Source organism: Giraffa tippelskirchi, chromosome 5 (genome assembly GCF_054371585.1).
Source record: "Giraffa tippelskirchi isolate mGirTip1 chromosome 5, T2T-mGirTip1v1.2.pri, whole genome shotgun sequence".
Taxonomy (NCBI): domain Eukaryota; kingdom Metazoa; phylum Chordata; class Mammalia; order Artiodactyla; family Giraffidae; genus Giraffa; species Giraffa tippelskirchi.
The window spans coordinates 57,177,816-57,204,945 of record NC_137279.1 but is presented as its reverse complement, the minus strand read 5'-3'; the positions used below and the strand labels follow the sequence as shown (position 1 = coordinate 57,204,945).

At 36.7% G+C, this 27,130-nt stretch overlaps 1 protein-coding gene across 16 annotated transcripts in view; it reads left to right on the top strand.

The window, feature by feature from the left end:
- Positions 1 to 27,130, top strand: part of SPATA17 (spermatogenesis associated 17) — a 307,877-nt gene that overhangs the window by 160,073 nt on the left and 120,674 nt on the right. For 9 of the 16 annotated variants that reach the window (XM_081491693.1, XM_081491699.1, XM_081491692.1 and 6 more), the window contains one exon: positions 15,588 to 15,723. In XM_081491693.1, coding sequence (XP_081347819.1) covers positions 15,588 to 15,723 — 136 coding nt within the window. Of the gene's footprint in view, positions 1 to 1,145; positions 1,269 to 8,024; positions 8,097 to 15,587; positions 15,724 to 27,130 lie in introns of all 16 variants that reach the window. The other 7 variants (XM_081491687.1, XM_081491694.1, XM_081491686.1 and 4 more) reach the window with 2 other exon arrangements.

The window sequence follows — 27,130 nt, the reverse complement described above, 5'->3', positions numbered from 1 at the left end:
TATTTTAAACTTGTGTAGCCTTTCATAAGAGCCTGAGTACAGACATAAGAGCCAATGAAAAATAAAAGGTATCAATTTTCTGATAATTTTTGTAGAAGAGGCAAAACTTTACTTCTGTCCACTTAGGATCTTCAATTGGGCCTAAGAATTAAATTGGTATAAAACAAATTAAAAGCAGAAAAGCATAGAGATTTATTTAATAGCAGTTTTACAATAGCCCTCGTAAAGAAAATGAACACCCAAAGAAGTGGCAAACCCTATGTCCTTTTATATTGAGTTGAGCAAAGAGAAGCAATTGTAAAAAATAACAAAAATATATAAGGAGTCAAAAAGAAGATGAAAGTTATTTAACAAGGTCTGTTTGTACAGAATTCTCTACGCTGTGACTTCACATGTCTGATGATAGGAATGTTTCTTTCCTCCTAGTTTAGGAAAGGCATCTTTTATGTGGGAGTGTAATCTCCTGGTTTTAGGGGAAAAAGAGAAAGTAAGTTCGCTTTTCTTGTACCTATTGTTTTTAAGAGATTTTAGCTCAAAATAATCGTTGGCCAAAGTGGCCTATTTTGGGATGGCATATTTTCTAACTCCATTATTCAGAATAGGTGAACAGTAGTGAACTAAACTTTTTTTTTTAAAGCATATTTAAAAACCATGGTGTATACATAGATGAGATCTGGTTATATTATTTATCACTAACACTGATGATAAGGAAATTTAAGACATCTCAAAATTTCTTTGACTTGTGTGATTTTGCAACACTTTAGACCTTCACAATTTGCATACATTCTGAACTGTTATTGTATTATGATAAATAGGGATTATCATACATTTTCAGATAATGTTTTCTTAACAATTCAACTTTTATTTGTAACTCTTCCATTTATTTTAATTACTAGCACAGTGTGCAACATTTATTAATCAGTAGAGCCTTTTTAAGTTAAAATACTAAATTAGCTAACCCCATTAACACAGAATACTCCAAACAAGCAGTAATAGGAGAGGTAGTTACTGTGCAAATCGTATTATACATGCGGGTGCTCTAGGGCACGGTTAAGCGTGATTACCCTCTTTTGATCCAGTATTTCTCTGCCTCTCCCAGCTAATTTCCAGTGGAAATTTACAAAGTGCTGCCTTCATTTTTCCAGCTTAATTTTTCTGATGAAGTTCTCGTACTTTATAACACTGGGGATACAGATAATAAGCCTGTGTATAATTAAGAAGTTCTAGAAATCATCTACAAAAGAGTCCTTTATTACTTCAACTCTACGGTGAGAAATACACTCTCTTTATGTCCACTGTTTCCTTGAAAAAGATGGCTTTTTAAATAACTGACCACAGAATCCTAGAATTCTGTTCTTACAGACACCTAAGTCTAAGAATTTTAATATTTATGACATTGACATAATGGTGGTAACTTGCAATACTTTTACTGGTATTGTGAAAATCTTGCATATACTTTTGATATATGCAATCAGACAAATCATAAAAACACACTTTTAGTCTTTTTAGTTAGATTTTATCATTTTGTAAGAATTCCCCCTACTGCAATAGCTAACATATGCTAAGTAAAGTTTTTCCACTTAGCTTTCGGTCAGTTTACAAGGCATGTGGAATTGCTTTTGTAAAAGAAAGACTGTCATTCTGTGACATACTCACATTCTTATATGGGAATGGCATTTATACACCCCAGACTTTCCTATTTCAATTTAGGGTTCAAAAGTGTGTTGAGGGTCAGAAGAGACTTGAAGGCTCAACAGAAGTATGCCAGGCAAAGCAAGGACGGTGACGTGAAGGACGTGGCCTGGACAAAGCCATCTCTCTGTCAACAAGCGCAGAGCTCATGTGGCTTTCAGTTTGCCTTCTGAGTAGCTAGTGATGCTTAGCTCAGGGCTTTGGTACTTTATGCAAAGTGGCAGAGATGAGAGGGAAGGTAGAGGTGCAGCCAGAATATAAAGGGTCACATGTACCATGATAAAGTGCCTGGACTTTACTATATAAAACATGGTGTAAAATCATCACAGCATTTTAATCACTGGAGTGAAAAGGTCAGTTATGTTAGCGATATCTCTCTACTAGCTATGTCCATGGTAAAGAAATGGGAGTCCTAGCATTTAGGGTACCACTGCCATAGTCTAGTTTTGAAATAAAGAGGACTTGCTGGGGCACAAGGACAGTGATAGTAGAGGGAAGAGAAAGGCTGGCAAACTGATTTATAGGTGGAATCCTGTAAACCCTAAACCAGGAATAGGGGCCAACATGATATGGTGTGGATGGTGTGGTCAGGGGCATAGATGCATCTTAGGGCTTTCCTCAGTGCAACGAGCAAAGATCCATTCAAGATGATTCAAGAAGTTAAGGATGTGTTTAAACTATGCATTGAAGAATCTCATAGAAATAGAAGGAACCAAAGAAAAACTGAACTAAGGTGACCCCTTAGGGCTGCAAGGGCATCGTTTTCTCTCTCTAGTGGTATCTCCACTTTTCTCTGTATCTCTGCTTGCTGTCTTCTTTCTACTGGCTGGCTTTCTCTGTGGCCTTAGTGCTTCTACATAAATCTTCAGTTTGCCCTTAGTTGTCATGGCCACTCCAGGCCTGATTCAGTATAACCTTTCAGCTCTAGAATCCACAGCTAATTCAGGCTTTCAGCTCAAATTTCCTGAAAGAGAATCTGTTCTGCTCAATTTATATCATCAAACTCTCCCACACCAGTTGTAGGCCTAAAACACAATTAATACTTAACAAATATATATTAAGTTAATGGACATATTCAATTAACTTATGCATGGATGACAACTGTGGTTGGGGACAGTGTGTCACATTATAAATACAATGTCTTATGAAAGTGTAGCCACGAGCAAAGATTTTCTCAGGTTGAGGAGTGCAGAGGCAAGGGGTCCTCTAGTACCTTTACTTGATAGCTTCTGAATGAGGTGACTAGTCCGATAGTGATGGAAGCTCTGTTGGCCTGATAGGGTGGAGGTTTGGGATATGAGTTTAATTTGTGGGCTGATTTATTTGAGGTGCCTATTCTATATATACGTAGATATTCCTAGTAGCATTTGAAAATACTGGTCTTGAGTTAAAGAAAAACACTATATATAAAGATAAAAATTTAGAAATGATCAGAGGTGATAGTTAAAATCTTGGCGGGGGAAGCATCTTCCAGGGAGGGGAGAGACTATAGGGAGAAAAGATTTAGTACAGATTCCTGGGAATTGCTTTAATGTTAAGGCAGTGATTCTTAATTAGGTTGCTTATCTGTATTACCTTGAGGCTTAAAATTATATACATATGCATTCTGTAGTCTCAATCACAGATATTTTGACTCAGCAGGCATATGGGTATGAAATGTATGCCCAAGCGATTCTAATGCATAGTTCTAGTTAAGGTAAGAATCATTAATTCAAGGTATGGCAGAAAATGAGTCAGTCAGGAAACTGGGTGAAAGCAACGAAGAATTCCAGGAGATATTTTACAAATTAAAGGAAAAGAGAATTAACTCCAAGGACTGGATGAGACATGAGTTTGATCCCTGGATTGGGAAGATCCCCTGGAGGAGGAAATGGGAACTCACTCCAGTATTGTTGCCTGGAAAATTCCATGGACAGAGGAGCCTGGTGGGCTACAGCCCATGGGGTTGCAAAGAGTCAGATGCAACTAAGCATATATATATGAAATATTTTTAATTTACATTTAATTTTAAAATTTAGAATATCAAAATATAGAATATTAAGTGAAATTTTGTCGTTCATTCTCTCAGTCATATCTGACTCTTTGCAACCCCACGGACTGCAACCCACCGGGCCTCCCTGTCCTTCACCATTTCCCGGAGCTTGTTCAAACTCATGTCCATTGAGTCGGTGATGCCATCCAACCATCTCATCCTCTGTCATCCCCTTCTCCTCCTGCCTTCAATCTTTCCCAGCATAAGGGTCTTTTCCAATGAGTTGGCTCTTCCCATCAGGTGGCCAAAATATTGGAGCTTCAGTTTCAGCATCAGTCCTTCCAATGAATATTTCCTTTAAGATTGACTGGTTTGATCTCCTTTATTTTCATTAAGATGAAATAGTATTAGTGTCATATAGATAAACATATTGGCACCACTTTTGTAGAATTTAATTTTAACTTTATTTAAATACTCCATTTTAGAATTTTGCTGAAATTAACATCCGATGAAGCCCACCTTTATATCATAGAATCTAAATCATTCTGCTTTCAAAAACATTTTTGTATATCTTTAGTACATTCACAATTTTTTTAAAATAAATTTATTTATTTTAGTTGAGGGACATTCACAATTTTTAAAGAATAACTAATGATGATTGAGTCTAATTTGAGATACAGTGTATCTTGGTTAGAGCCTTGGAAGTCATTGACAGAGGAGATGCTCATTTATAAATTTTGAAGAGAGATTGTTAACTAGAAACTTGTCAGTTGCATATAGCTTCCAGGTGTTACAGTTGGACCCTGCAATTTTGCAAAAAGTTATATTGATTGAAAAGTAATTTAAAATGGTAATTATATCTTTTAAAATTCCAGACTGTCTGGCTTTTATTAAAAATTAGGAGATGTAGAAACAGCAGGCCCCCAGTGGCACATGGCAATGACTGATTAAAGTTTGCACTGTGGCAATGACTGATTAAAGTTTGCACTGTTAGTTTTTGCTTAATGTGTGTTACTGCCTGGCCTTTCCAGACATAGACATTGGAGACCCTTGTTCTAGATTATAAGGTCCTCAAGAAACAGCCCAAGATTTATGCTATACACTTAGTATAATCCTTGTCAAGCATTTTTTTTTAATATATGGAACTTGAGATTGAACTAGTTTTATTTGTTTTGTTTTAATCCATCTGATCAGCAAAATCATTCTCATTGAAAGAGAAATCAAGCAAAAGGAAATGAAGTCAAGTGTGGCTGCTCTTTGATCTTTATTAACACTATACTAGCAGTCCCAGAAATAGGGCAGCCTTTTCTTTCTTTTCCCTTTTTCTTACCCAGAACAGCATTTTCCAAACTTTGCCTCTTGAACTCTAGTCTGGAAAATAGTAATGAGTATCCTATCAAATAAACTTGGGAGAAATTATATTTGAAATAGTTAAACTGTTTTTTTTAGCATTTACAGGGCTTTCCAGTCTTAAATATATTTTTATTTAGTGTAAACTTCTAAGAGGGGACATATACTACATAGCATTTTTCAAGCTTAATCACTCATTTATTCCTCAAATATTACTGCAGCCTAATATGTGCAAGACACTGTGCTAGATGCCAAGAACAAGGCAATGAACACAACAGCAGAGGTCTCCTGGCTTCACAGAGCTGATAGCATTGTTAGCCATGGAATCCGTTTATCCACAGACTGGTTTGGAATATGCTACTCTGACATAACTCAACAAAGAACATTTGATTTTTTTCTTAGCAAGTTTTTCTTTTTAGTGGCAGCTTATTTCATTCTTAGACTTTCTTAAGGATAGTTTGTACAAGTGTTTCCCATAGCCTTATTTCTCTGCTTAATTATATTTTTTTTATATCAATTATACAAGTCCTGAAAATATCTGAGCTTAAAACATTTAATGTTGTAAATGGTCTATTAAAAGAAGAGCCTGTGTGAATGCTATGTAGCTAAGGCATTTAAATTCAGTATCTCTTTAACAGAGACTTTTCTTTTTTTTTTTGGTTAAGTTTTCCAGAATTAGCTACAGGAAAGTAAAGTCAGCTTTGTAAAATATGTTTCAGAAAGTTGCACAGATGTAATGAAGTTATTGAATCAGCATGCCTGGAGATTGTCAATAATAATAATAATATATCCAGGGAATGCTAGTCCTCTTAAGCTAAGAAAACTGTAAGGAGAAGGGCAAAATAGGTCTTCCCATTTAAATTTAGAAGTTTGTAATACAGGCTCACTATCTAGCTGAACAGATAGTCTAGCCATTTGCATTTTTATATTTAAATATTATATCACTACCCTGGGGGATAAATTTATGTTATTGATACTGCTGCTTAAATAGTTTATGAGTTTTCAATTTCTGCTGTGAATTTTACTCTAAGTATGAAATACTTTATGTATTAAATGCTTATAGCAATGGTTACATTAAAATCTCAATGAAAGCTGTCTTCATCCATAAATGGTCTGTCTAATTCCTATTTCAAGTTGCTACTCATTTTACAAACATCTCTTCAACTGAAATTCTACTAGATAAAACATCTTGATAGATTATTAGACGATGTTTTTGAAATCCCTCTGTTGGTATTAATGAGCTATATATTAGGTTTATCTGGACATTTATATTATTAATACATATAGTGAAAACACTTTATTTCTCATATTGAAGATTATAAAAAGATATTTTTAATTGCCAAATTCATTCTCAAACTTATATTATTCAATGTTATAAAGGAAAAAGGAGATATTCAGTATTTTACAACCCTTTCTTGTGAATGGGACAGTTGACCTGATTTTTTTAGAAGGGCTAAAATTATTCAGTATTCATTTTTTCCAGTTTTATTGAGATATGTCACACAGCACTATATAAGTTTAAGGTGTACAAAACAATGATTTCACTTACATGTATCATGAAATGTTATATATTCACTATTAATTCATTATATTTAGTCAATATTCATTGTCAGTTATACATACTACCAATTTAAAACATATCTCATCCTATTTCATATGCAACTGACATAAATAATTTGTATATTTCCAATTGAGTGGCTTTTAAAACTGCTGTACCTTAAAAAAAATAATTCCTACAGTTGGTTAATGAGAACTAAGTCATCTGACAATGAAATCAGAAATGAACTGGCTATAACTCAGTCCTCAAAACATTAAATTTGCTGTTTTCTATATTACAATAATGATTAAAATACTTGAGTCTAATAGAATATGTAATATTTGAGCAGGTGTACTTTTATGATAACATGGAAATTTTTGTTTGTTGATTAGTTTATTAGATTAAATTGACTTGCCTTGTTCATATTTTCTCTCCTAATTCTTTCATCAGCTCTTTGCAAACTTTTATACCTAGGCGTTCTTGCTTGTCAGATTAAGTTTTGTAGACCAGAGGGAACTGCCTCTGTAATTAAGGGAATTCCTTTCTGTTAATTAGCCTATAGTGGAATTTTTTTCCCCTTTTATTCTCTTTTTTTTATACCACACAATTAAATAACTGCTCTATTTTGAACATTACAAAACTCTTAATCCACTTTCTCCTTTTGCAAGTATTTTAGATAGACGTTTCAGCAGAGATCCTGGGGTGAACCCCAGCACTGACTCTTCTATCCCGTTAAGGCCTATCTGCCCTCCCAGTGTTGTCAATGATTGGAACAAATCAGGCTGCTCATTGACCAAGATCTTTATTAATGCAGCTTGTGATTTCTTTAGCATGTTCTATGGTTTCCCTATAAGAACAATAAAAAAATAATTGGCATATTTCCCACTCTTTGTAGCATATATGATAAAACTGACAACTGGTTTTTCTGATTCTTTGATCATTTTTAGTTAAAAAACAATAACATCTTAGAATCACTCTTAAGATAGAAGTAAACTATCCTTTGAGTCTATGAAATTCAATTAGTCAAATGTGAAGACAGTACAATTCATATGACTATATTTGCTATGCTAACATCTTATTATATTTTATTGACTGCAAAGTGTAGGAGGTTTCCAGATTTGAAGATGAAATCATTTTATACACAGTCTGTGATGATGGAAAAGTATTTATTTTTGTTTATGTTTTTTCCAGATGAAGAGAGTGAAGGCATTGAAGTATCCTGCATTCACTTTAGAGTCGTTAGTAAGAAACCTCCAATAAAAGAAAGGAAAATGTCAGACATTTGGTATCAAAAGATCACAAGTCTTCCAATTTAGCAACATAGTGTTTTTTTAATTTATTTTTTCAATTGGAGGAGAATTAGTTTACAATGTTGTGTTTGTTTCTGCCATACAACAACACAAATGAGTCATAATTATACATGTGTCCTCACCTCTTGAACCTTCCTTCCCTCCCCCCATCTCACCCCTTTAGGTCATCACAGGGCATCAAGCTGGGCTCCCAGTGCTATACAGTAACTTCTCTCCAGCTATCTATTCGCACATGGTAATGTGTATATGTCGATGCTTCTTTCTCTGTTCGTCCCACTCTTTCCTTCCGCCACTGTGTCCACAAGTCCGTTCTTGATATCTGCATCTCCATTCCTTCCCTGCAGATAGATTCTAGGAAAATGGCATTAATGAGCAGCATAGTTTTGAGAGAGTAATGGGCCACCCTTCCTCTGTCACCAGTGTTGATCAGCCTTCAACGTGCTATGGGCAAGTCTGCCCTCATAGAGAGGGCCACACAGAGCCCTAGTGATGGTTACAGAGTTTGGTGGTAGAATCTGTGAGGAAAGGATAAAGTAACTGAGGACAGTATTCCACAGGGATATTAAGGAAGATGAGATAAGGCTGCAGAAGCTTTACCTCTTCTGAGAGAAGCCAGTATAAGCATGCTTTGAAGAGTATCATTCCTATTTTCAAGGCCAATGAACTACACACATCCAAGACCCCACATGTGGGTTCCAAGTTTTACCTCTGAGCCTATACTCCTACCGATCTATGACTTTTGCATCCTCTTTCTCAGTTTTCATTTCTGCCTAGTGAAGTCTGACCCATTTGTTAAAGCACAGATTAGGTATTTACCCATTGCTTTCTGTTCCCATGCTCTTTTGTTTTTGCTTTATTATGAAACTTTGCCTTTCTCCCCTTGTATACTGGTCCAGCTATTTACCCTTTCCCTCATTAGATTTTAAAGGTCTTAGGGTGAGGCTTCTGCTTATTCACCTTTTTATACTCACAGTGTCTAAACACAGTACTACTGAACAGATTAAGACATATTTTGTGGGCTTTCTCGATGGCTCAGAAGGTATACACTGCCTGCCAGTGGAGGAGACGCAGGAGACATGAGTTCAATCCCTCGGTTGAGAAGATCCCCAGAGGAGGAAATGCAGCCCACTCCAGGATTCTTGCTGGGGAAATCCCATGAACAGAGTAGCTGGGTGGGTTATAGTCCATGGGGTCGCAAAGTGTTGGACATGACTGAACAAGGGACAATGGTAGATTGAATTAACTATGAATCAAGTCCCCTATTATTTGCTTATCTGATAATACATGCCCAGAATTGAATATTCATTTCTGTGTTATAAGGAGCTGCCTCTAGGGAAAGTGGACATCTCTCTTTGGCCTCCTCGCCTCCCCTTCTCCCCCATCTCCACCCCCTTCAGCTCAAGGAGGAGGAATGCTGCTCTTTGGGGGGACTGGTTCCACCCAGGGTCACATTCCATGAGGGCTACCTCTCGCCACAGTTTCTCCTGACCTATTAGTGGACCCCATTATTCAGGTGCTGGCCTGACATTGCTCTAAATGGGGAGAATCCTTGGCCATCCCTCCTGTTACCCTTTTGGCATATGGCTAAAGAGAAAGGCTCTTCTCCCAGGGGAACATCTGCCCTATCTCTTATCACACCTCTCATCACATCTCTGATTTTTGTTGGCTGTTGAGATTCAGGACAAGTCATATTACACAAACTCTGTTATAAATGTGGGGACAAACTTGCTCTCAGTTCAGTTCAGTTCAGTCACTCAGTCATGTCTGACTATTTGTGACCCCATGGACTGCAGCACTCCAGGCTTCTCTGTCTATCACCAACGCACAGAGCTTGCTCAAACTCGTGTCCATCAAGTTGGTTTTGCCATCCAACCATTTCATCCTCTGTTGTCCCCTTCTCCTCCTGCCTTCAATCTTTCCCAGCATCAGGGTCTTTACCAATGAGTCAGTTATTCGCATTAGGTGACCAAAATATTGGAGTTTCAGCTTCAACATCAGTCCTTCCAATGAGTATTCAGGACCAATTTCCTTTAGGATGGACTGGTTTGATCTCCTTGCAGTCCAAGGTACTCTCAAGAGTCTTCTCCAACACCACAGTTCAAAAGCATTAGTTCTTCAGCGCTCAGCTTTCTTTATGGTCCAACTCTCACATCCATACATGACTACTGGGAAAACCATAGCTTTGACTAGATGGACCTTTGTCAGCAAAGTAATGTCTCTTCTTTTTAATATGCTGTCTAGGTTGGTCATAGCTTTTCTTCCAAGGAGCAAGCGTCTTTTAATATCATGGCTTCAGTCACTATCTGCACTGATTTTGGAGACCAAGAAAAATAAAGTCTGTCACTGTTTCCATTGTTTCCCCGTCTATTTGCCATGAAGTGGTGGAACTGTATGCCATGATCTTAGTTTTCTGAATCTTGAGTTTTAAGCCAACTTTTTCACTCTCCTCTTTCACTTTCATCAAGAGGCTCTTTAGTTATTCATCACTTTCTGCATAAGAGTAGTGTCATCTGAGTATCTGAGGTTGTTGATATTTCTCCAATCTGGCAATCTTGATTCCAGCTTGTACTTCATCTACCCCAGCATTTCACATGATGTATATAAGTTAAATAAGCAGGGTGACAATATACAGCCTTGAGGTATTCCTTTCCCAATTTGGAACCAGTCCATTGTTCCACATCTGGTTCTAACTGTTGCTTCTTGACCTGCATACAGATTTCTCAGGAGGCAGGTCAGGTGGTCTGGTATTCCCATCTCTTGAAGAATTTTCCACAGTTTGTTGTGATCCACACAGTCAAAGGCTTTGGTGTAGTCAATAAAGCAGAAGTAGATGTTTTTCTGGAAATCTCTTGCTTTTTCCATGATCCAACGGATGTTGTCAGTTTGATCTCTGGTTTCTCTTCCTTTTCTAAATCCAGCTTGAACATCTGGAAATTCTCAGTTCACATACTGTTGAAGCCTGGCTTGGAGAATTTTGAGCATTACTTTGCTAGCGTGTGAGATGAGTGCAATTATGCGGTAGTTTGAGCATTCTTTGGCATTGGAATGAAAACTGACCTTTTCCAGTCCTGTGGCCACAGCTGAGTTTTCCAAATTTGCTGGCATATTGAGTGCAGCACTTTCACAGCATCATCTTTTAGGATTTATAATAGTGCAGCTGGAATTCGATCACCTGCACTAACTTTGTTAGTAGTAATGCTTCCTAAGGCCCACTTGACTTCACATTCCAGGATGTCTGGCTCTAGTTGAGTGACCACACCATCGTGGTTACCTGAGTCACTGAGATTTTTTTTGTACAGTTCTTCTTGACTCCTTTTCTTAATATATTCTGCTTCTGTTAGGTCCATATTGTTTCTGTCCTTTATTGTGCCCATCTTTGTATGAAATGTTCCCTTAATAGCTCTAATTTTCTTGAAGAGATCTCCCCATTCTATTGTTTTTCTCTGTTTCTATGCCTTGATCACTGAGGAAGGCTTTCTTATCTCTCCTTGCTATCCTTTGAAACTCTGCCTTCAGAATGGACTCTGCATTCAAAATGCACTCTGCACTCAAACTTGGTCTAGTTGGCTCTTTTTTCCTGCCTCTAGCCTAGGCAAAAAGACTTAATTCACATGCTTTTCATAACTCAGTGGCGAATTTATTGTGATCTTAACTCACTGGAGAATTTATTGTTATCTGGAGTCAAATTCCTAACTTGTAATAAAGTACTCTTAATCCTGCTTTGAGCTTAATGCATATGTTTCATTAGTAGCCCTTTAACAGAGAGAGGGCTTCTCTAGGACATGTTTGAAACCTGAACAGGTATTTGAGACTTGTTCCCTAGCTATGTGTCTCGCTATCTATGAATCACTATCTCCATGCCCAGTTTGAAATGATTTACCTAAGTCAGGATTCATCATGGCTTGGATAACTACTCTTTTGGGCAATCAATATATATGGAGAAAAATGTTTCACAATTTATAAAGATCTGTAGTATATTTCTATACATAGTCTCCTGGGGCCATCTCATCTCTGCTATAAAACTGTTCATGATCTCCTTTGCTTCCTTCATAAAGAAGTCAATTTTCTAGTTATGCTGAGCCCCTTTCAGTTTCTTCAGCATCTGTTTTCATTCTCTAATTCACTTCCATATATTTTGTATACATTGATTAATTTTAATTTTTACCTCCTGAGACCTCTACCAATTCCTTTCTAACTCTGCAGACACTTGGGTAATAACTTATTTGTATATACCACTGTATCTCCACATTGAATTTAAGAATTTCTGCCAGATCTGTATCTTTGAGGAAATTGTAAAAATTAATAGGCAAACCCATAACACCTTCTTCTTTAATATAATGTTCAGTTAATTGAAAAGTACTCTCTGCAAGGATAAAGCACATCTGAATATATATTTAAAACTGTTAAAAGATACCATTTTAAAAGTAAAATTGATCATTGTCTAAACTTTTGATTGAAAACTCAACTTATTTTTAGGGTTTCCATAGCTGTTTGTAATTTTATAGAGCAATCTATCTGAGAATTAAATAATTTCTTCTGAATTTGAAGATAGATTTTTAGATATTATTTATAAAATGAATCTAAATAGTTTCATTATGTATACAGATATACACATACACGTGTGCACTTAATATGCACTACATGTTTCTCTAATGAAACATTATGGCTCAATGGAATTAAAATTAATTCATGTACAGGGAAATACCTAGCCTTTCAGCCTTATCTTTTCAGCCATCCAGTCCCTTGAGAAAGCAAATTTTGCCCAGACACAAAAGAAAAATGTACTATTAAAATGCAATTCAGAAGTGATAAAAGTGTAAGAGCAGCAGCCGGCTCACAGCACCCCCTCTGTATACTGAGGGACGTTGGGGCCACATTAATTTTTTGTGTGAGTGTTGTCCATCCCATGTGCAAATTAGCACTGGAAGGACCATAATCTGTCTTACATGAGAGCTCTTTCCCCAAGGGCATATACAATACACGCTTGTGTAATTTTGTATATTCAAAGCTCTATGTTCTGTTTATTTTTTATCTTAAATAGACGTAGAGGATATTTTCTTAGGAAAAATATTTAAAAGGAGTTTCTTAATAAACATTAAAGAGAAATTGTAGAGAAGTATGAAACTTGATGAAATAACACTTTTCCTAAGCTTATTATTTTTTAAACAAATTCATGAATATAATGGGAGAAATTTCAATTGAATGGGGATTTTTAAAAAGGCCCTTTCCTTGTCTCAATTAAATAAGATAATATATGTGAAAATATCAGCATCTGCCCAAAAATTTGTGTAACCTCAATTTCATTTTTTCTGTGTCTGAATTTCAAAGTATTTTTCTTGGCAGAATATTTAATTTAGTTGTAAATTAAATACTTACTTCCTAGAGCTTGCTTTTATCCCTCTAAAAGTTTCTTGTATTTAAAATAGGATCTAGCTCTAATATTATTGATACCATATCTCCTTTGATTATATTAATTAAAATTTTCTGTTGTTTACTCCTCTTTCCTATATTATATGTTTCTTCTAGGTTATCTCTTATATTTAGATATGTGTTTTTCTTCCATCTTGGTGTTAGTTTCTCAGTCGTGTCCGACTCTTTGTGACTTCATGGACTAAAGCCCACCAGGATCCTCCGTCTGTGGGATTTACTAGGCAAGAATACTGGAGTGGGCTGCCATTCCTTTCTCCAGGGGATCTTCCCAACTCAGAGATCAAAGCCAGGTCTCCTGCACTGGCAGGGAGATTCTTTACCATGTGCTGCTGCTGCTGCTAAGTCGCTTCAGTCTTGGCCGACTCTGTGCAACCCCAGAGACGGAAGCCCACCGGGCTCCCCCATCCCTGGGATTCTCCAGGCAAGAACACTGGAGTGGGTTGCCATTCCCTTCTCCAATGCATGAAAGTGAAAAGTGAGGAGCCACTGCCTAATTAAACCATGGAATTCTCCAGGCAAGAATACTGGAATGGGTAGCCATTCCCTTCTCCAGGGGATCTTCCTAATCTGGGAATTGAACCCTAGTCTTTTGCATTGCAGGCAGATTCTTTACCATCTAAGCACTAGGAAAGCCCTCCATCTTGGTAGTTTCCCCAAATGACAAGCCATTCATAAATTCATATTAAAAAGGAAACTCTAACCATTGGATTAAAAAGTGTATTTGTGTGTGAAAGTGGCTTATTTGACTGATAGACACTGGGATATGACCTTTTAATTAAGAAATTTCCAAATGTTGATATTTGAAGTTGTTGCACTGGGAAATCTCAGTATCTTTGAGAAGAAACAATTAGTCTTCTGAAATCTATTAGTCAAGCTGCCAGGTCACTTCAAGATGAGCAAGGGAAGAGTTCAGTGAGTAATCTTTGAGTTAGAATTCATATATTCCATTTGGTGCCTCACTCTGGCCTGCTTCCCTGAGCCCAGAGCTTTCTGATAAATACACTCTTTTTATGAATATATGAACTGGGAGAGACACCTGGGGGTCTGCATAGGTTTCTCACCTGTTTTCAGCTTTATTCTTCACTCTCACCCATTGCAGTAACTTCCAGAATCTTCCTGGATTCTGCAGGACTAATGGCATAATTTCTCTTTGTCCTCTTCCTCTTTTCGAACTCGACTTTTCTATCTGCATTCCACCTGCCAAAAATTTGTTAGCCTTTTGTTCGTTTTTTCTCTTTTGTCCTCTTTCCTATGAACTTATAACTTAAAAAAAAATCCATTTACTCTTATTTCAGAAGGTTTTGATGAGGGATTAAATAATTCATCAGGTTACACTATAAATGTATCACAATCTTAGATGTTCTGTGAGAGTTTAAAGTTTTCATTTTTATGTTGATCAAAATAACATTAAAAGTAATAATGATAATGATGGTGATGATGATGGTAGTGGTGACGATACCGAGAGCTATAACAATAAGCTACTTCTACTTTTGCAATACCGTTATTTATTGAACACTTACTGTTTTCAGCACCATGTTAAGTTTTGTGTATAAGTTGTTCATTCATGGCTCAGATGGTAAAGAATCTGCCTGTAGTGCAGGAGACCTGGGTTTGATCCCTGGGTCAGGAAGATCCCATGAAGAAGCGAGTGATGACCCACTCCATATTCTTTCCTGGAAAAAAATCCCATAGATAGAAGAGCCTGGTGGGCTGCAGTTCATAGGTTCTCAAACAGTCAGATGTGACTGAGCAACTAACACTTTCCTTCCAATTACTCCGCAGCATGAGGGAACACAGATAGCAGGGGCAAAGCTAAGATGCAAATATAGGTCTGACTGACTCAAAAGCTTCTTTATCCATACTCTGTACCAAGAATGCCTTTATTATTTGGGTAAGTTAAGATTTGAAGAAAGCCCATTTCAATGAGAGTTGCCAATGGTAGCCATCCTTTACATTTGGGGAATGCCACCTTATTAAGGGCATTTTTACTTATGTGATGAGTTTTGAGTTATTTGGCACAGTTAATTAATCAATTAACATTTTCTATATTTAGCAAATATTTGAGACCCACAAAATTCTGTAAAATTTTAGTATCTCCATTTGTGGAATAAGAAATGAAGATTCATAAAAGTTAGTAACAGAGATAGTCAGTGGCCAAGATTGAAGTGAAGACCTGGTGTTCTGATTCCAAGCCATGTGTTATTTTCCCTATAATTTATGACTTCTTTAAATTCTTGTTTTTTAGTCAAATGTCTCTACAAATCAAATTAAAACTATTACCTGAATGTTCTTTCAGGTTTTTGCCATTTTCTTCCTACCATAAAAACAGAAAATATGTCCCGACAATGCATTTATCAAGCAAATATGGTCCTGATGCTTATGGAACTCAACATTTCCGAGACGAAAATCCTAACAGATGGATCTGTAACAAGGTAAGTCGATGCAACATTAAAAAGAAAATAATGTTTCTTTTAAAAGACTAAAAATGGACACTGATTATAGCAAATATACTCTCATTACAACTAACACCTTCATGGTTACAGAGTTATTTTTAGCTATTTTATAGGAAGATAATGCAGCTTACTGTGTCAGTAAGAGGTTTAAGTTTTTTTGTGGATTTTTTATTGTTGTTGTTGTTGTGTTCTTGTGTTTTATGGTTCGGCCATCCTGTGGTCAATGGCATGGATCATTAGCTTTGGCAAAGCCAATTAGGGTCAAGCCCGAATCTGTGCAATAGAGTTAAGCTAACTCTCAGGCATGGAGATCAATGCTTCCTTGCTTTCTTTCAACCTCCGTGTATATGTAGATAAGTATGTATGAAAGAAGGAAGAAGAAAGGAAGGGAAAAAGGAAGGAAAGGAGGGTAGGCGGGAGGAAGGAAAGAAGGAAGGGGAGATATATGTGATATCCTATCTATATATATGACATAGAAAAGGAAAAAGCAGTTAAATATTTACTTTTGGATTCCAGAATTATAGTTGCTAGCACTTAAATACAAATTTCTAAAATGGGAAAACACCTACCTACATGTCTTACACAATAGGAGGTAACAAGGAAAGTTCTTACTAGGTTTTTAACCTATTGTCTAGCAGTTAGAAACTCAAACTTACTCATACCAAAATTATACAGATAAAGTGGAGCAAGAAATTATATTCTGGAAAGGGCTTAGAGCTACTGAGTTCTGTACACTACCAGGCCTATTGTTTCTATTAGTAGTCTGTCAATGAGGATTTATTCATTTACACAGAGTCTCCTACGAAAAGGATTGAAGACACCTTGCTTGCGTGGATGCATGCTAAGTTGCTTCAGTCATGTCCAATACTTTGCAACCCTATGGACTGTAGCCCACCAGGCTCTTCTGTCCGTGGAATTCTCCAGGCAAGAATACTGGAGTGAGATGCCATGCCCTTCTTCAGGGGATCTTCCCAATCCAGGGATCAGACCCGTGTATCCTGCATTGCAGGTGGATTCTTTACTGCTGAGCCACAGGGAAGACCCTGAAGGCACCTTATCAAGTGGCAAATACAACACAGGTTATATTCTAGAAATTTAAACAAGGGGAAACAATCTTAGATGAGAAGAGCACGTATATCCACAAAATAAAGGGGGACTGGGAGGAAGGCATGGCAACCCACTCCAGTATACTTGCCTGGAGGATCCCATGGACAAGGCAGCCAGGCGGGCTGCACTCCATGGAGTTGCAAAGCGTCTGACATGACTGAGCAACTGAGCATGCATACACATGACTATGGTGGTCAGTGACTTAGGAAATACAACCTGTTGGTGGCAGAGATGCAGAAAACAAAAGTTGGAGAGGCATCCTCACTATTCAAGTGGAAGAAACACGTTAGACCTTTAAGGGAAATGAGATCTTTCTTTACCAAATTCTAAGAAGTTCTTTTTTAAGGACATTGTAAATAATGGCATTGTCAATGGGAGCTCATGCTTGGATTCCTTGGGAAGTCCCTTTTTCTTTTGTAGCTACTAAGTCTTTTTTTTGTTTTGTTTTTTTAAACGGTCTTCTAGAACACTAAACAGTAATTCCATGGCATAAGGAATATGTACAATGAGTGGTTCAATCTGGTCCACTGACTGACAAACCTGAAAGTTGATAACAATATTATTACATAAAAATCCATAGCAAGACTATGCTAGGCATTTGTTTTTTACCTAATATGCAGCCATTCAGAATATAGGGTAAAAATGATTTTTAAACCTTTTAATTTTATATTTTGAATGTATATAATGTGATCTACATCTCATTTTTCTATTTGACATGAATTTTACTTTTTGCTGTTAAGCCATCACCATTCTATTTAATTCAAGGAAATTCTCATTTCATTTCTTTAAAATGTAAATGACTTACCTTAGGACACTGAGCTACTTCAGTATAAGAAAGATCCTTGAGCCAATGTTTCTTTCCGTAGATAATATAGTTCTTTTGGGTTTTATGCCATAAGTTTATTCATATGTTTGACATATTCATATGCATTCATCTAACTAGATTAAGTAAGTTATAGAGACTCTTGGATATTCACTAAAAAAAAAAAAAAGGTTTATTTTGTTCTTTTGGAGGAATCATTGTTGCCTCTGTATACTCTTAGAAAGTACACATACTTGAAAAGTTAATGACAAATAATGGTTCTTGTAGGTCCTGAAAACTAAGAAAGAGTAGAGATTCCTTATGTCTTAATAAATCATTAATCCACTTGCACAAAATCACATAGAAAGATATTAAATGCAAATTTAATTTTATTCCTCATTTCCTTCTTTTCCACATCTTCTGATCTCTTAAAATAACCTTATTAGATTGACAAATTTTTCCTGTGTAGCCAATAGATTCTACAAAGTACATTCTATTGTTTCTATGAAAATATTATATGTTTTGACTTTCTGCTCAGTGATCTGGGTGAACTTGTGCCCAATAAATGATTAAAAGCCTGCTAATTTTTCTTTATTTTTTTATATAAAACTTTGTTTATTGATTTTGGAGACAGGAGACCACAACTTATTCATTAGTAGATGAAGGATAGTTTTAGCGAACGGTTCAAAATGTTGAAAAGGGAAAAGACTGGTATAGTTTTATGCTGCTTCTATTGGAAGATGGACTATTTACAAACATTTAAATACACATAAGATTTAGTTGAATGCATTAGATTTACTGAAGTTAAGAAACAAATATATCTGATTCCTGTTGTCCACCCTTTGCATCATGTTTTAAGTTTGTCTGCCTGGAGAATTTTTTTCTCTTTGTTTTCTTTAAGCATGGAGATTGTAACTGTCAGGCCATTTGTTATACAACTATGATAAAAGGTATACATTGAGAGAAAAGTAAAATGTTTTCTTTCTCTAATCATATTCACATTAAATCAGTTAATAGTATTTAATATTTTTGTTTTATTTTAATGCTATTAACATGAACCGTATATAAAGACATCACAAAGTCAGCAGATTGAGAAAATAATATAATTTTTCCTGACAGTATGAAAATCAATAATGAAAGATAATATATGTATCATGTTTTGAATTTATATCAATCAATAATAATGTGTACATATCATGTAACTTACTCATATTTCTTTTATCTAACTGTAAAATGCTCCAAGTTAATTGTTAGATTCTAGGTCTGTGTCTTAAATGGTCAAACTTTTTTTAAGTTCACCTAAAGACTTTGTATTTATAAATTCTTTGTTGTGCTGATCTCAATATCTAAAAGAGAAATGAAATTAAATAAGAACAATCTATCAGTCACCATTAATTTCATCTATCTGACTAGGTCTAAAAGAGTTGGCCAAGAAAACATGGCCTGCTAAAAACATTCTTCTGATTGTCAAAACATCCACACATGTTCATATTTACTGAAGCAGAAATGATAGTCTCAGGCCTTTATCTGAATAAGAATGAGTTTCCTATGCATTTTGGACAACTGACTATAATAGAACCACTTCATGTTTTCCCTTATTTGCAAAATTCAAGAAGAGGCTTTTAAGATGGTTCCTGTTGACAGAGCTTCTCCTCCTGCGCCTTATTATAGGTGAATTACAGCAGTATAGCAGCCCTTTTGTGTTATTTTCACATGCATTTTGGTCCTAAACAGAATTTTATAAGCTACAAAGCATAAGAATATCTAGTACTCCAAAGAATTAATTTAGAGAGCCTAAGCATATTGCACAGAACATAAAGTTGACCTTTACCGTCGACGGCGTTTGGAATGGAGTGGGATGTGGAACACATCATAGATTTAATGTGGCACGTCGCTGTCTGCAGAAACTTGGGTGGGACTGTGACTGCTTGCCCATGGCACCCGGTGATTGAATCTGCTGTCACCAGCATCCTGATAATAATGAACACCCAGCTCAACGACCGTGATTATGATTATCATAATTGATGTGCAAGAGCAGTGTGTGGGGATCATTACAGCTGAACTGTACATCAGAGAAACATGCCTCAGTTATGGATAATTTTACTCTTATGCATTGATTGGGATAAAATATGCCTTTCTCTTTAAACAGACCAGCTTCATATAATTTTAAGAATCTTTCTGTACATGCTGATCGATGATTATGTGTCTGCTGAAAATAGTCCCCGACAGTTGTTTGTTTTGTGTTGTTTCGTTTCATTAGTAAATGTAAACAATTAAATAATTAGGTGTAATTGGGGGAAAATATTTTGCTTAGGAGGATGGTCTTCAATAATCAAATATTCAGTTTAAGTGCTTTTTCTGTCTCTCTGACGATATATCTGGGACTGAAGTTCTTCAGCATTCTCCCTCTGATTATGCTTGTACCTGAATTCCAGAGGTCAGCAACCATCAGGGAAAATATAAGCTTATACAGTGTTTTATTATAAAGTATTATGCATTTGAATATGCATGCATTTGTGCATATACTCTAGTTTATTATGCCTTTAGGACAGAACCACTATTGTGTTATACTATATTAAAAAATAGTGTTTAACCTATGGAATAGTTTGGATGTGTAGTGTTGAGATGTATAAATTTACACTTCCTTAGCTTTTTCATCAATATTTTGTTTCAGATAGGTTTGTTACATTGTGTGGAAATTTTCAATTATAGTTTTAAAAATGAGTTCAAGAGTTTCTGATTTTAATTTTAACTCATGAATGAATATGATATTAATATGTGCAGTGATGTTTCCAAGATTTTCAGTAGATTAGAACTGACCGTATTAGTCTATAATTATTAACCTAACTGGGCTTCCCTGGTGACTCAGCGGTAAAGAATCTGCCTGCCAGTGAAGAAGATGCAGGTTCAGTCCCTGGGTAGGGAAGATCCTCTGGAGGAGGGCGTGGCAACCCACTCCAGTATTCTTGCCTGGAAAATTCTATGAATAGAGGAGCCTGTCGGGCTACAGTCCGTGGCGTCGCAAAGAGCCAAACATGACTTAGCGATTAAACAACAGCATCAACCTAAGTACTCAGTTTGTGTTTGAGTCTAAAATATTACCTTTGAGTGATGAGCAAAAGTAATGTAACACATTTTTATAAGAACCAGGGCAAACTATTTTTTTAAAAAACTTTATTTTGTGACTGCAATAAAGTCAGAGATTGAGAGATTGCTCCATTAGATTAATAACTGTACAGTCCAAGAGAGACTATGGCAAACATTTCCTTCTGTGGTCTGTAAAGTTTACATCACCCCAGGTAAGATGCTTGCCCTAGATGTGCAGCTGTACACTATGCTGTAGGACACCATCTTTGTTTGACAGCTAGAGGTTTTGCAGCTTGCCTATATATTTTCTTTCGAAAGTTTTTAATCTCAATGTGATTCCTGAACTTAATAATAAAGTTCCATTAATTAATGGAAATAATTAAGTTTCCATTCAACTCAGATCCAAGGGTGAGATGGTTATATATGCTCAAAGCCTCCCTAATAGGATCTTTTAATTTTTCTACTTCATCTACTGAAAATATTATTTTTCAGGAGTGCTAGATTTTATACCATGTGCTCTGGTCTAACCTCTTGCTATACCCAAAGCCCAGATGTCTATTTCTTGACCATGTGCCATATTACGCCCAGACTCTGGAACTCTATGGATGTGTATATACCATGTGACATAAGCTGACTATCACACTTACTGGAATGCACTTTCTTGTCAGTTCTTTCTTCCAAAGAATCCCCTTAATCTTTCCCCAGGTCATTTATGCATTAAAAAGATCTTAACATATTTTATCTAGAATTTTTAGGTCATAGGCTTCTTGAAACCTCTAGTTTGCTGAAAGTACTGATACTTTATCTCAAATATTGGAAATATTTTTTCTAGATATAATAACAAATGGTTAATTCTGTGGAATTATTTTAAAGGGGATTGGTTCTATTATTATGTACTTCATTTAGTTAGCTTTTAATTTGCTGTGAAATTTTTGCAGAATCTTTATTATTTTATATTAACTCTGTTCTTTAATGCACCAAACTTTTACATATTATATATATGTTTTATTCTGTTGAATTTTTTTTTTTTGGCTTTTAAGGCTTTTTTTACAAGTTGAAGTATAGTTGATGTACAGTATTATATAAGTTACAAGTGTACAGCATAGTGACTCACAATTTTTAAAAGTTGGGCTCTATTTATAGTTATTGTAGAATATTGGCTATTTTTCCTGTGTTGTATAGTATAACATTATAACTTATTTTATACATAATAGTTGTACATTTTAAAAATATCTTGATTATGTGTCAAGATGATACAGAATACCAGAATATTATTTATAAAATAATAAATTAATGAAATCTTTACCTGGCTTAGAGAGAGGACATTCCTGTTATTTAGAAGTCTTGTGTGGCACTCTCAATGATTCCATCTTTTCTGTTTCCAACGAAAGAGATCTGCTATCCTGAATTTTGAATACTTTCTTTGCTTTTATGCTTTTATTACATATTTGTATTCCCGAGCAAAGTCTGACACTGTTTCCACTGTTTCCCCAACTATTTCCCATGAAGTGATGGGACCAGATGCCATGATCTTAGTTTTCTGAACTTTGAGCTTTAAGCCAACTTTTTCACTCTCCTCTTTCACCTTCATCAAGAGGCTCTTTAGTTCTTCTTCACTGTCTGCCATAAGGGTGGTGTCATCCGCATATCTGAGGTTATTGATATTTCTCCCGGCAATCTTGATTCCAGCTTGTGTTTCTTCCAGCCCAGCGTTTCTCATGATGTACTCTGCATAGAAGTTAAATAAGCAGGGTGACAATATACAGCCTTGACGTACTCCTTTTCCTATTTGGAACCAGTCTGTTGTTCCATGTCCAGTTCTAACTGTTGCTTCCTGACCTGCATACAGGTTTCTCAAGAGACAGGTCAGATGGTCTGGTATTCCCATCTCTTTCAGAATTTTCCACAGTTTATTGTGATCCACACAGTCAAAGGCTTTGGCATAGTCAATAAAGCAGAAATAGATGTTTTTCTGGAACTCTCTTGCTTTTTCGATGATCCAGCAGATATTGGCAATTTGATCTCTGGTTCCTCTGCCTTTTCTAAAACCAGCTTGAACATCTGGAAGTTCACTGTTCACGTATTGCTGAAGCCTGGCTTGGAGAATTTTGAGCATTACTTTACTAGCATGTGAGATGAGTGCAATTGTGCGGTAGTTTGAGCATTCTTTGGCATTGCCTTTCTTTGGGATTGGAACGAAGACTGACCTCTTTCAGTCCTGTGGCCACTGCTGAGTTTTCCAAATTTGCTGGCATATCGAGTGCAGCACTTTCACAGCATCACCTTTGAGGATTTGAAATAGCTCAACTGGAATTCCATCACCTCCACTAGCTTTGTTCATAGTGATGCTTTCTAAGGCCCACTTGACTTCACATTCCAGGATGTCTGGCTCTAGGTGAGTGATCACACCATCATGATTATCTGGGTCATGAAGATCTTTTTTGTACAGTTCTTCTGTGTATGCTGATGGTGATTGCAGCCATGAAATTAAAAGACACTTACTCCTTGGAAGGAAGGTTATGGCCAACCTAGATAGCATATTTAAAAGCAGAGACATTACTTTGCCAACAAAAGTACGTCTAGTCAAGGTTATGGTTTTTCCAGTGGTCATGTATGGATGTGAGAGTTGGACGGTGAAGAAAGCTGAGCGCCGAAGAATTGATGCTTTTGAACTGTGGTGTTGGAAAAGACTCTTGAGAGTCCCTTGGACTGCAAGGAGATCAATCAGTCCATCCTAAAAGAGATCAATCCTGGGTGTTCATTGGAAGGTCTGATGTTGAAGCTGAAACTCCAATACTTTGGCCACCTCGTGCGAAGGGTTGACTCATTGGAAAAGACCCTGATGCTGGGTAGGATTGCGCGCAGGAGGAGAAGGGGATGACAGAGGATGAGATGGTTGGATGGCATCACCGACTCGATGGACATGGGTTTGGGTAGACTCCGGAAGTTGGTGATGGACAGAGAGGCCTGGCGTGCTGCAATTAATGGGATCGCAAAGAGTTGGGCACGACTGAGCGACTGAACTGAACTGATTCCCGAGCAATAGCTAGTTTTGCATATCTTAGGCATTTTATATAAATGTATTTGTATAAATGTGTAAGTCACATCATGTGTATTTTTCAAACAGCTTTCCATACCACACACTTACTGTGTATGCATGCTAAGTCACTTTAGTTGTGTCCAGTTCTTTGTGATCCTATGGACTGTAGAAGGTTTCCCTGTCCATGGGATTCTCCAAGCAAGAATGCTGGAGTGGGTTGCCATGCCTTTCTCCAGGGAATCTTCTCCACCCAGGGATCCAAACCATGTCTCATGTCCCCTGCATTAGCAGGCAGTTTCTTTACCACTAGCACCACCTGGGAAGCCCTCTTACCATGTACGGTGAAAGTAAAAGTCGCTCAGTCGTGTCCAACTCTTTGCAACCCCATGGACTATACAGTCCATGGAATTCTCCAGGCCAGAATAGTGGAGTGGGTAGCCTTTCCCTTCTCCAGGGGATCTTCCCAACCCACGGATCGAACCCAGGTCTCCTGCCTTGCAGGTGGATTCTTTACCAGCTGAGCCACAAGGGAAGCCCTTTACTTGCATTTAATTTTTCCCATTGTTTTAAATATTCCACACACGAGTTTGCCACAATTTATCCATTTTATTGGAGAAAAATATGCATTATTTGCAGCTGCTCTAATCAACCATATTGATGTGACTATTATGTTGGTTCCATTATAAATCTCCTGGTTCACATGAGAGAAAGGTATTACTGATTATAGGATATATATTGAATACATTTTCAAATTTGTTCCATAAGATTATATTTTACAAAGAACTGTTCAGATTTAGTTTACAGCAGTGATATTACAGTAGTCCTTCCATTATTTATTATTGTCAACCTTAAAATTTTTTGCTGATTAGATAGATGTGCTGTTATGTTTTAGTTAGCATTTCCTTGATTTTAATGAAGTTGAACTTTCTTCTCCAAGAGCACACATCTCTCAATAAAAGTTGTAGTTTTCTCACATGGATTCTACACATTTATTATTAGACTTATTCCTAAGAAACTTATATTTTATTGTGATCGTGAATAGCTCTTTTTTTTTTCCATTCATTTTCTAACACGCTTTTGTTGGTATGTTATACAGTCTTTTGTATTCTTCATATGTAATTTTGCTACTACGTTAATCCACTCAGGTTGCCATAACAAAATACCACAGACTGGGTGGGTTGTATTTGGTTTTGCACAATCCAGGAGGCTGGAAGTCCAAGATCAAAGTGCCCTTGGGTTGGTTTCTGGTGAGCCTCGCTTCCTGGCTCTTCTCCTCCCGTGGTGGCCTCACGTGGCATCCTCTGTGTGCATCCATGGAGAGAGAGTATTGTGGTTGGTGGCTCTCCCTCTTCTGATAAAGACACCAGCCATGTCAGATTATTCTGGTGTCAGATTTTCTAAGTTTCAAATGACTGCTTATGTGCCTGGTTTTGAGCAATTTATTTAAATTCCCTGTACCTGAGTTTTCTCATCTTTCGAAAGGGGAACTATTTTACCTTCCTTACACTGTTATGATGACTTAATTAGGAAATCACATTAATTACTTAGAAGAATACCCAACAAAGTAAATACTGTACATTTAGCTGTTATTGTATTTATGATCTTTTTAATTTCCTATTTCATTAATGTATTTTGACCACTTATGTTGTAATGATCTTCTAAATCTCTAATACTCTGTTATCATTTAAAATTTAACCATTATTAGCCCTATTTTCATATATTGATGTTACAGTAAAAGCTATAGGCATAGCTCATGTTATTGTACTTTGCCACATTACACTTCTTGGATATTGCATTTTTTTAAAAACAAATGGAAGGCTTGTGGCAACCCTTCAATGAGCAAGTTTATCAGCTCCATTTTTCCAGCAGCATTTGCTCACTTCATGTTTCTGTATCTCATTTTAGTAAATATCACAATATTTCAAACTTTATTATTATTGTTACTATATATTTATGGTTATTCTATGTTGAATGATCTTTGATGTTACTATGTTAATTGTTTTGGGGCACCAGAAACCATGCTCATGGAAGACAATGAACTAAATTGATGAATGTTGTGTGTGTTCTGACTGCTCCACTGACTGGTCATTCCCCTATTTCTCTCCCTGTCCTCTGGCGTCCCTATTCCTTGAGACACAAAAATATTGAAATCAAGTCAGTTAATAACCTTACAATGGTCTCTAAATGTTCTAAAGGAAGAAACATACGTTTCTCACTTTAAATGAAAAGCAAGAAATGATTCAGCTTAGTGAGGAAAGCATGTCTAAAGCCAAGATAGGCTGAAACCCAGGCCTCGTGAACCAAACAGTGAGCCAAGTTGTGAATGCAGAGGAAAAGTTCTTGAAAGAAATGAAGAGCGCTGCTCTAGTTCATATAGAAACAACTGTATGGCCTATAGTGGAGAACGTGTTACTAAACTGGATAGAGGATCAAACTGCCGAAACATTCCCTTAAGCCAGAGCCTAATCCAGAGCAATCTCCTAACTCTCTTCAGTTCTATGAAGGCTGAGAGAGGTGAGAAAGCTGCAGAAGGAAAGTTTGTAGGTAGCAGAGATTGGTTCACGAAGACTAAAGAAAGAAGCCATGTCCATAACATAAAAGTGCAAGGTGAAGCTGCCAAGTGCTGGTGTATTAACAGAAGCTGCAGCAAGTTATCAGGATCTCTCTAAAATGATAAAGATGGCTACACTAAGCAACAAAATTTCAGTGTAAATAAGATGACCTTACAGTGGAAGAAAATGCCATCAAGGACTTTCATAGCTTGAGAGGAGAAGTCAGTGCCTGTTTCAAAGTTTCAAAGGTCAGGCAGACTCTCTTGTTAGGAGCTAATGCAGCTGGTGACAGTTGAAGCCAGTGCTCATTTATCAGTCTGAAAATCCTAGGACCTTAAGAGTTATGCTAAGTCTACTCTGCCTGTGCTCTGTAAATGGAACAGCAAAGCCTGGTTGACAGCAAATCTGTTTACAGCATCGTTTATCGAGTAGCTTAAGCCTGCTCTTGAGGCCTACTGCTCAGAAAAAAAAATTTCCTGTCGAAATACCGCTACTCATTGAAACATAGAGACATACTTTACTCATCACTTTGTATGTCATCCAAACTTTAATAACCAGAGGATTGATTAAAAGTAGTTCTTCCTACCTCATATGATCATAAATTTATCCATCGAGAAAGAAATCAAATCCTGGTAATGTTCTCTTCATATCCAATGGTGGAATTTTTATTTTGAAAAACAGTAGTGGTTTTATTTTGAAAAAAATCTTATTGTTTTGTAGCAGTTGGAAGGGATTTAATTGGCAGTGGCGAGTTGAGGGTGGTTATACAGAGGGATCAGAAACCAGACTACTTGGACC